Source organism: Nanorana parkeri, unplaced genomic scaffold (genome assembly GCF_000935625.1).
Source record: "Nanorana parkeri isolate BGI_ZX_2015 unplaced genomic scaffold, ASM93562v1 scaffold418, whole genome shotgun sequence".
Lineage (NCBI taxonomy): Eukaryota > Metazoa > Chordata > Amphibia > Anura > Dicroglossidae > Nanorana > Nanorana parkeri.
This window is the reverse complement of record NW_017306686.1, coordinates 128,078-139,431: the sequence shown is the minus strand read 5'-3', so window position 1 is coordinate 139,431 and position 11,354 is coordinate 128,078. Positions and strand designations below refer to the sequence as shown.

The following is an 11,354-nucleotide window of genomic DNA, read 5'->3' as shown; positions in this document are numbered from 1 at the left end:
ACTATAAGCCCACAGCTTTCCTTGGCAGAGCCAGTTCTAGAAGTAGACCGAAGAGTTTATTGTCTTACGCTAGCATAATTGCAGGCCTGGAAAACACGGCAATTAGCCTCCCCAGCTGTCTCCCGGGTTTTATAGGATCTTTCCAGACGTTCTGCCCACCACTCATGATTCTGTGTCTGAAGAGGCATATTAAATCCGCAGACTCCTTAACTATCAAGAAAGCCATTACAAAGCCTTGTCCATTAGTCTGGGCACAGGATTTGTTTGGGGGCAGATGCTATTCACAGTTAAAGTGGACCTTTACACTCAAAAATCAATGCATCCCTCTATGTGTGATGATTAATAGTTCATGTCAGGTGTAAAATGCTGTGATTGTGAAATTCTTACACTTGCAGAACATTCACTTCCTGTTTTGAAAGGACAAAATGACTTCAGTTTGGCAAAACAATGCACACTGGGATTTCCTTGTCATCAGCAGAGCATTGGTGGGAAATCTCATCTGTAATCTCACGAGATCTCAGGGAAAGGCATTTTCCTCCCCTGAGATGATGTGCATGGTCACATGTCCTAGTCACATGTCTAGTTACATGTGCCAGAAATCCAGGAAGTAAAAGGAGAGCTAGTAATCTGCCCTTAGTAAACCTGGCCACTGTGAGAAGACTGGGGAAGAAAAGAGAAATAAGGAATGCAAAGAATACAAAGCCGTCATTTATCTAGAAGTATGTGTGTGTAGATTGTCATCACTAAACATTTCTAACGGTGTGTTTGTTATTTTAAAGATATGGGTCAAGGTCCGCTTTAATGGGTAATTCCATTGTCCCAAGTGAATTTGAGAAAATAGAATTGCCCCTTGTAGCCGATTCCTGCTGAATCGGCCATAATTTGAGCTACTGGTGGCCCTTCAAGCACCGCCCAGAATGACAAAAGTCCAAAAATCAGCTGGGCTGGGTGAAAAATGATTAGCCAGTGACTACATCCTAACAAATGCATTCACTGTTCGGGTTTTCAGGCATCCGTGGGTGCCATGGCTGCTGAATACAATAGCTGGCAGAGATTTCTCTTTTCACACAGTTTAGCGTGGATAAAGAATGTAGTTTTCTCTAGTTCAGCCTGGAGAACGGCCCGTGTATAGCTAGCTTTAGTAATACATGTTTTATGTCATGGTTTTGCGCTAATAAAGTCATGCGTTTCTTTTCTTTTATATGTAGGTGACTGTAGAAAATTTTCTTCGAGTATTGACTGGCAGATTGCCGCCAAGCACCCCACGACTGAAACGTCTCCTTTCCGATGACAGAAGCAATGTTCTCATCTACATGACAGGTACATTTGTGTTAAAGAAAACACAACTGCATATTGCCTACTTCGAGGGTTCTCCATAAGAACATATGAGGAATGATCTACAGATGTCCTCTATAGTAATATGGGGAATGCTTTCCAGAGGTAAAAACAGGAACATCAGCTCTCATGCCCTTTCATAGTAGTAATAGATATGGCATCAACAGCAATAACCTACCCCACCAGTGACAGGTATGGCATGCCATGCCCTATCCCAATGCTGACAGAGATGGCATCAACAGCCATGCCCTATCCCGCCTGTGACAAAGCTGGCATCAGCTGCCATGCCCTATCCCAACGTTGACAGAGAAGGTATCAATTGCAATGCCCTATCCCTATGTTGACGGAGATGGCATCAACAGCCATGGCCTCTCCCAATGTTGACAGAGATGGCATCGACAGCCATGCCCTATCCTGCCTGTGACAAAGCTGGCATCAGCTGCCATGCCCTTACTCAACGGTGAATGAAATGGAGGGATCTATCCCTTACAAACTCTGTTCAGTACTTAAAGCCATCCTGGCGATCTACCAAATCTTCTCAGTGAAGGTGTACTAACAGTGTGCCTACATGCCTTTCCTACTGTTTACACTGCTGCATGGTGATCCATTGCTCTGAAATGGTCCTCTCAAGTCCGCAGGGAAGCTGACACTTCAATGTGTGTTGATCCTCATGGGTTCCTTGTAGCTCGCACTGGTTCCTCCTGCTGGCCTCTACCTCACCGCTGTCTCCTGTATTCGGTGGAGGTCATTGGGTGAAACCAGATAGAGCTTCAGGGGAAACCCAGGAGATCAACATATTATAAAAGGCTTAGCTCGGCTTAGTAGGCCCTCCTTTTATATGGGTGGCCAAGGGGTGGTAAAAAAAGGTTGATCCGTATTTTTACTGCTGTACAGCTGTCTGCTGACAAGTTAGCACTACATACGAACAGTGCTGTACACATTGCTGCGGCCTTGAAGCTTTACTGTTTTCTTAAAAGTGATCCACCGCGGATTTCTTTTCAGTGGGGCTGTAAAGTCCGCTTCTCAAGTGAACCAGGCCTTACGGTGAGTGATGGCATGAAATCTTGTATCCTGTTATTTAACGGTCACAAAGTACAAGAAGGGAATAGATTGAACTCTAAATAAAACATAAAAGCCCTTTAAAAGCCGCAGCTGCCTGTGATATTGGATTAACTGGCTCCTGGAGTCTGCAATAATTTCTAAGCCGGTATACTACACCAGCAATTTTCAGCAGGACGCGTTAGTATATACTGAAGCATGCGGTTACCATAGAGATCACAGACTCGGCCCCATTGTAACCAGTCTGCTTCATTTACCTATATGAACCTACTTGTTGTCACCATAGCCCCTCTGCAGTATGCACGGACATGGACGCTAATATGATTCTTCCCCAACTCGCTCAGGTCACGGAGGAAACGGCTTCCTAAAATTCCAAGATTCAGAAGAGATCACCAATGTCGAGCTTGCCGATGCCTTTGAGCAGATGTGGCAGAAGAGGAGGTAAGGAAATGGTTAAACTCTAAATAAAAACAGAAGCTAACCTGCACATTACCCCCTCCGTGTCAGAAAGCAGCATCTGGAGACGAGCTTTATTAAAACGTAATCTTTTTTTTCCCAATAACTTTTATTACAGATTTCATTTCATGCACAAATAATAAAACCCCGAACCAATTATGTGACAGTGACAGTCTCTTCTTCCACATAGGACACATTGTTACTTATTGGCAGTTTTATTCTTGGTACGCGCAGTCCTACGTAGATATATTTATGAAACAGGAAACAGAATTGATATAATGCTACTGATGAAAAAAAAAGATAGAAAAAAAAAACTTGTCTGTAAAGGGAAAGCAAGAGCATATTTCTTAATTTTAGGACAGTGTTGTGTTAACCTATTTAGAGAACATTAAATTAACACACGCGAGGGCAAAACTACTGCCATACTTTAAAAAAATTGAAGCTAAAGATGGGCGACCGAGCATTGCCCTTTTAGACTGTTATGGTAACGCATATCAGCGCATGTTACATATATTGTTGAGCCATTCATTGTGAACGCACCTGCGTTGCAGCGCCGCACAAGTCACGACAATGCTTGATAGCCCATCTTCAGCTTCAATTTTTTAAAGGATTGCAGTAGTTTAGTGATAATTTGCTCGACTAAAACCTTTCCTCATAGTTTTCGTCAGCGGCATGTTTTCAGTGACGAAAACAAAATGAAAACAAAATAAAAGCTTAGATAACAGGACTAAAACTATGACGAAAGTACATTGCAATTTTCTCTACTGGAGATTTAGTCAACACAACTAAACCTCAAACAATTCAGATGACTAAAATACGACTAAAACTAAATGTCAGTTTAGTCATCTGAATTGTTTTAGGTTTAGTTGTGTTGACTAAATCTCCTGTAGAGAAAATTGCAATGTACTTTCGTCATAGTTTTAGTCCTGTTATCTAAGCTTTTATTTCGTTTTCATTTTGTTTCCGTCACTGAAAACATGCCGCTGACGAAAACTATGAGGAAATGTTTTCAGTCGACAAAATTAACACTACAGTAGTTTTGTCCTATGTGTTCATTTATTGTTCTAATACATTACTTACTTTTCCCATACTCCAGCGCTGTTCTCTGGCTCCTCTTCTCACAGTGAAGACGGCACCAGTTCCTTTTTGAATGACACCCAACGCTATCTAACCACTTCCTGCTAGCCCAAGTAGTCACTTACACACACCCTGGCTTCAGCATTATGACGCTGCCAAGGTTCACAGTGTGCTGCTCACTGTATGCCTGCTTATAACTGCACTTATGTGACATGTAGGGTTGCACCGATACCGATTATTTGGGCAAGTACTTGCACTCGCCCAAATGTTTCGATAGCTTCCCCCGATACCGGAACTTCCGGTCAGAGGGAAATTTCCTCTGATCGGCAGTGAGGGAACATGGAGCCCGCTTCCTGACAAATCAGGAAGCTTCTAAATACACTACTTGCTTTTCCCATATTCCGGCGCTGTTCTCTGGGTCCTCTTCCTGCAGAGACTGCACCACTTTCTGGTTGAATGACGCCCAATGCCTTGCAACCACTTCCTGCTAGCTCAAGTAGTCATGTACACACGCCCTGGCTTCAGCATTATGATGCTGCCAAGGTTCACAGTGTGCTGCTCACTGTATGCCTGCTTAGAACTGCACTCATGTCACAAGTAGGGAATGCACTGATACCGAGTATTTGGGTGAGTACTCGCACTCGCCCAAATGCTCCGATACCTGCCCCTGATACCGGAACTTCAGGTCAGAGGGAGATTTCCGCGAGGGAACATAGAGTCGGCTTCCCGGCAAATCGGGAAGCCAAGCGGCGGGTATTGAGCCAATCGGCATCGAGCTGGTCAAACAGCATGAGCCAGCTTCCCAGCCAATCAAGAAGCCGGGTGGTGAGTCATTACCCACCACCTGGCTTCCTGATTGGCCGGTAAAGCCGACTCCATGCTAGCGGAAGTACTGGTATCAGTACTCTGTGTCGGCGAGTACCGAAATATAAATATCAGTACTCGATACCGAAAAAATGATATCGGTGCATCCCTAGTCACAAGGTTTAGATGTGTAAGCACCAATATAGCCAACCCACGCTGGGGGGTAAAGGAGGGCAGCACTTCACGTGATCATTTTCCATACACTTTACATAAAAGCTTAACCCTAGGCAAATGGCTAAATACACAGATGAAATACATATTTGATTTTTCTCTTCTCTAGTTAAGTAATGTTGACAGGTCTTGACCCTCCTCCAACCTAGGGAGGGTCTGGAGACTAGTAATATAGGTTGTGCAACCTTCAGCCAAGCTCTGAGCCATACTGGACTTGGTGCATGGAAATTATGGACAAATATGTTTACCTGGTAATGGATGGAATCCTGCCAGAGACTACCCAGAATCCATAGCTCATATTGCCTTCTAACTGAAGCAGGCCTTCTTACCCTCACAGTGTTAGGGTGTCTGTAAACCTTAGATGTTAGTTTTTACATAACTATAGGCTAAGTAAGAAGTTCAGGGGAGGATCTAAATGGTTCAGGAAGAAACTTATCTTGGGTCTGAACAGTTTTGATTGAACACATTTTATGAACTTCCCAATTGATGTTGACAAATGGTCTCCATGGACATGAAATTCTCTCCCAATCTGGCTGAATACAGCTTTGCTATCTCATGTCTATGGGGTTTTTAAGCTTTTATTTGCAAAAAGGAGCAGTCCACTTCATCCCCACCACCTCTCTTGCCATCCCTCTTCTAGGTCTTATTTTCAGGGTAGGTCTTATATTTTAGCAATTCCCAAAAATAGTACTAGGTCTTATTTTCAGGGTATGTCTTATTTTCGGGGAAACAGGGTAGTTAAAGGAGAACTATGGGGTTAGGGCTTTTCCCCATAGTTCTCATGAGGGTAACGGGAGGACACAAACCAACGTCCTCCCGTCACCCAAAGCTCAGTATACTGAGATGCCGGAATGGATCCCGACAATTATGTCTGGATCAACCCAGCTGCGTGAGTGACAGCTGGCTCTGCCTATCTAGAGGCAGAGCCAGCTGTACCCGCCCCCTCCCCCATCCGTTCCGCCACTCAGCGCTGGGGGATCGGAGCGGAGAGAGTGGAATCCAGTCCCTCCCCTGTCATGGCTCTCTGCCGTGACAGGATAGAGAAGTGAGCGAACGCCGGTATGTGTTCGCTCACTTCCCGATCTACTGAGCCGACCTGTGACAGTCTCATTGTCACAGGTCGGCTAGAACTATGAGGATGAGTGAAAAGCACTCACCTCATAGTTCTCCTTTTAATGTAAAAAAAAAAAAGCCATTTTCACATTGTCTAGACAAAGAGTTTTAAAGTAATAGGGTTCAGCTAAGTGTCTGCTGTTAATGGGTTACAAGTGGAAAGTCTAGATGTCCATCTGTCCCAGATTTTGTTGTGTATATAGTGGGCCATCCCTTGTGTTTGTACACTAAGGGGGTTATTCACAAAGCTAGCCAAAGGATCAGCCGTAGCCGGCTCCACCCAGTTATTTATTGTCTGGGACCTGCTCGAGGACTTTAGCAGGTCCTGGCCAATAGGAAACAGTTGGGCGGAGCTGGCTGTCACTGCTAGCTCCACCCAATTGTTTGTGGGTTTTTAAAATACTTTTTTTTTAAAAGTATTCCCCCTCCCCTGTCCAATCCTCCAGCACTGAGTGGCGGAACTGACAGGGGAGGGGGGAATCCAGTCCCTCCCCTGTCACGGCTCTCTGCACGGATAGATCGAGAAGTGAGCGAGCGCCGGTATGTGTTCGCTCACTTCCCGATCTACTGAGCCGACCTGTGACAGTCTCATTGTCACAGGTCGGCTCAGATTATGAGGCTGAGTGAAAATCACTCGCCTCATAATTCTCCTTTTAAACCTGGCTTCATTTTCTGCTGTGCTAGTTATGACTTTTCTTTTCTATTAACTTTACTTATTAGCCTGTTGTGGCTGCTTCTCTTTCCAACCTCCTATTAATTTATCATACTATGAAACAAATTGAACTTCTCTATGCTATGAAACCATTTATGCAGCATCATTGGGTTGTGGTGTGATAAAAAAAAAAAAAAAAGAAACTGCATGCATCAGTTTGTATGTGTTCCCATTGAGTGCAGTGAACGGAAATCCTTGGGTTCCCCTGGGATTGCTCTAAAAGCAACTGGTAATTTTTGACTTGTGATTACAATCGTGCATGCTCTCACACGTTCTGAATTGATGCTTCTTGTCATACACATCTGAAGCTTTTCAAAAAGCAGAGTGACTCTCAAGATGACAGAATGCATCAATTCATCCGTCTTCAAAATCCATTAATGTAAATTGACCTTAGATCAGTGGTTACTCTTCTGGGAAATTGTAAGGCTCAAAAAATGTGGCAAGGGGCATGGCTGTCAGCTTTGTTACTGCTGATTCACAGACCCATTGTCAATCAGCACTTGACCGCACCTAGTCCTGCCCGCTGCCTTCCAGATTGACGACGCTGCCTCTGTTACTGAAACCCTCCCACTGTGAGCTGCAGTGTCTGGGAGAGAGTTAGGGAAGGTAAAGGAAGTTTTTTTTGTTTACTTTGAGTCCTGTGCATTACATAGTAACTGGATTTGGTACTTGTTTGGACTGCCATTCAGGAGCCTTTAGGGTTACTTTAAAGATAAATGGGACCAGATGGCAATTTGTCCTCCTTCTCTGGTTTAGTCAATTTGCATATAAGCGGCCATCTCGGAAACAGGGACACAATCCCTATCATTATTCTGAGCTATAGATGGCTTTACTTAAGAGATTATGGAAATATTTTATTTGCATTAAAATTACTCTAAAAGGCCGGACATATAGGCTGGGATTCAGTTTTGCTTCAATGGCTGTAGTGACACATTTTCAAGAAAAGGTTTGTGAAATTTTAGACCTTCTACATAAAGGCTTCAACTTGTAGAAGAGCAGAGTGTATGGCAAGCATCAATCAGCAATGCTAAAGCCTTCAGTCAACCTAGTTTGGAAGAGTTTAAACAGTGCTTACTGTTACTTAAAGGAGAACTATGAGGTGAGTGAAAATCGCTCATCCTCATAGTTTGAGCCGACGTGTGACAATTAAACTGTCACACGTCGGCTCAATAGATCGGGAAGTGAGCGAACACATACCGTCGCTCGCTCACTTCTCTATCATCTCCCTGCAGAGAAAGCTGACTGTCACTCATGGCTCCCTGTAGGGATTCCCCCCTCCCCGCTCCGATACTCAAGCGCTGACTGGAGGAATGGACGGGGGAGGGGGTGGGTACAGCTGGCTCTACCTCTAGATAGGCAGAGCCCGCTGTCACTCACGCAGCTGGGTGGATTTTTACAGTAATGTCGGGATCCGTCCCGGCTGCGGCGGTCTCAGTATACCACAAGCTGTAGTTCACGATATACTGAGCTTTGGGTCACGGTAGGATTCTAGTATATGTTCTCCCGTGACCCTTAAGATAACTATGGGGAAAAACGCTTACCCCATAGTTCTCTTTTTTAATGCCCAATTCTGGCCAAAACAAGAAATCCCTCCCTCCCACCCCCCTCTGTTTTTTTGCTATCATGGAATCCAACTGTCCTTTTTACTTGCCTAAAGGGTTCTTTGTGTGTCTAAGTCACTGCCTGTGTGACTTGGGCAGTTCCTATTGGCAGTCCAGTAGCATGGTACTCTAAAGATTCAAAGAGGAGTGACAGGGTCCCAAGGGTACTGTCGGGGATTGGGTAGAGAGGGCCGATCTGCCGCGCTCTTCGCTCCTCCAAGGCCACCTGCTATCTGGCTCCCTTGTCAGTTTCCCCCCATGCTCCCCTCCAGGACTTCTCCAGTATCTCTCCCATCCTCTGGAACTCCCTACCAAAACCTGATCAGCTATTCCGACTCTGTCTGCTTTTAGGCAATCCCTCATTTTTTTAGGGAAGTGAATCCCACCTCAACCTAACAAGTGCACTAAAACCTACTTAACCCATCCCCACAAAGCTATCACCTTTTGTATCACTTGTCCCTCTATTTTAGATTTGTTACGTGTATGACCCTTCTAACTAGGGATGCACCGATATTGGTTTTTCGGTATCGAGTACAGATATTTTGCTTTCAGTACTCGCCAGTACCGATATCGGTGCTTCCGTTGGCATGTAGCCGGCTTCCTGGGCAATCAGGAAGCCGGGCTGCAGGTAATGACATGCTGGCCAGCTTTCTGTTTGCCAAAGTAGCCGGCACCATGTTGTTTGGCCGGGAAACCAGCTTCCCAGCCAATCGGTGAAGCCGGGAGGTGACTAATGACCCGCCTCCTTCCTGTTTCCCAGGGAAGCCGGCTCGATGCTGATTAGCTGGAAAGCCGGCTTCCCAGCCAAGCAGCAAGGAGTCGGCTGTTCGGCTGGCTCGATGCTAATTGGACGGGAAGCTGGCTTTCCAGCCAATCAGCATAGAGCCGGCTTCCTGACCAATCAGGGAGGCGGGTCAATACTCACCGCTCGGCTTCCTGATTGCCCGGTGAAGCTGGCTCCGTGTTCCCCAACGGCTCTGCCGGTCAGTGGAGATCCTCTTCTGACCGGAAGTTCCGGCATCAGGGAAGGTATCGGAGCATTTGGGCAAATACGAGTACTCTGCCAAATACTCGGTATCGGCACTGATACTAGTTTCGGTACCGGTGCATCCTTCTAACCCTCTTATCTTGAATTATATTGCAACTGTACTGTCCTCCTTTATATTGTAAGCTGATTTAACAGACAGACATTTCACATTGTGATATCTCTATTCAACAAATGGCTTAAGCAGTCGAGGTTATCGCTGGGTGAAGTATGTCAAAAAACATTTTAAAAAAGAGGGTAATTGGATTTGGGTGTTCCAGTCGATGAGATGAGGAGTGTATATGGAAGTGCTCTGCAGTGTATAATAAGGCACACAACGTTTGGATACTAATATTATGCTCTTTTATAGTAAGATCCTTTCATGCGCATCACGGCCTGATCAAAAGAAAGTTCAGAGGACCTTAGCAGAAGAGTTTTAGAGATGCCAGAAAGCTAGATTTTTCTTCCGATAGTCTGAAAACCGCTCTGCAAGGGATTGTGGGAGGGTAATACAAGGTCAGATCTCAGGTAGTCCTATTAGGAGTATTTTAAAATGCATCTAACTTTTTTTAAACTGAACCTATCATCATCAAATAGATTTTTATGTTAAAGGAGAACTCCGGTTAAGAATGTTATTAACCCTTGCAGTAGGGCTACCCCTGCACTACATGGGTTAAGTGATTCTTTTTATCTTGGTGCTAAAAAAGTTATACTCACCAGACCATCCGAGCCGGCTCCCTGCTTCTGTGATCACTGAAATGTGTGTACACCTCTGCTGCACAGATAGACTGCTCCTCAGTGTCCTCACGTCTCTACACACAGTCTATGCACAGTGTAAAGAACGTGATGACACCAGGACACTTAGGCCACTGCAGAAGAGGGGGAGAGACGCTCAAGACACCGGTCTAAGAACAGGTCGGCTCAGATGGTCTGGTGAGTATATGTTTTTTGGGGGGGTTTTTAACACCGAGATGCAAACAAGCAATTAACCCTTGCAGTGTGGGGTTAGCCCCACTGCAAGGGTTAATCATTTTTTAGAGCATATGTGTGTTAATAATTATGTAAGTGTGTTTTTAATACTTCCCTGAAAGACAACAGTAGATACTACTGACAAAACCTTTTATCTTCCTTTCTCTACAGAAGGACAGGGTCAGGATCTACTTCCTAGACTGAGCTGCTGGCTTAGAGATGCCACAGTTACGTTGATTCTAATGCCTGTGCAGTTGGCTGTATTAACAAATGTCTGACAGAGACCAGCCCCTGCTTGCAGCTTACTTGTCCATCTTGTGACTTGATATAGTGTTACAAAGTTAGGCAAAATCACTAGACTGGAGATCAGGGACTGCTTTTTTATGATAAAATGTGGAGATATTGTGAAAACTTCTACCGTTGCTGTATATTAGCCTGTGACAGGTCAGGAATGTAATCATGCAGACTTGTAAAGTTACTGAAGGGTCCACCGTGATGTATATAATTGGACTAAACTCTGTTTATTTTAATTTTTTTTACCGTTGGTTCTAGTTTTAAAGGACAATTAAACCCGCCCCTCTTTTTGCATATATCTACGGCTCGCAAGCCGTAGATATATGCGGAGACCTAAAAAAAAAAAGTTAACAAAAAGTTTATTACTTATCCGTGTCTCAGCCGCGCGCTCCCGTCTGACGATCTGAAGATTCTCGGGCGGCCGCAAAGGATCATGGGGCGAGTGCATGCACAGTAGAGATCTTCCGCCGGGAGAAGAGGTGAGACACAGGGTAAGTTAATGCAGGCAGCCGGTAGCATGAACGCGCACACGCCATAGAAGAGGAAGAGACGGGAGTCGGTGCTGGATCACAGACCGGCATCAGCACTGGAGGGACTCCTGAAAACTACTGGAAAGAAGAAGAAGATGATAGGAACAAGAGGCATCATTTAGGGCAAGTCCTTAAAGCAGCATGGGGGG

General features: G+C 44.9%; 1 protein-coding gene across 1 annotated transcript in view; it reads left to right on the top strand.

Annotated features, from left to right (window-relative positions):
* The window catches only part of PIGK (phosphatidylinositol glycan anchor biosynthesis class K), a 102,490-nt gene that overhangs the window by 20,801 nt on the left and 70,335 nt on the right, over positions 1 to 11,354 (top strand). The window contains exons 5-6 of the mRNA XM_018559867.1: positions 1,209 to 1,320; positions 2,739 to 2,835. Of these exons, the coding sequence (XP_018415369.1) occupies positions 1,209 to 1,320; positions 2,739 to 2,835 (209 nt within the window). The remainder of the gene's footprint in view (positions 1 to 1,208; positions 1,321 to 2,738; positions 2,836 to 11,354) is intronic.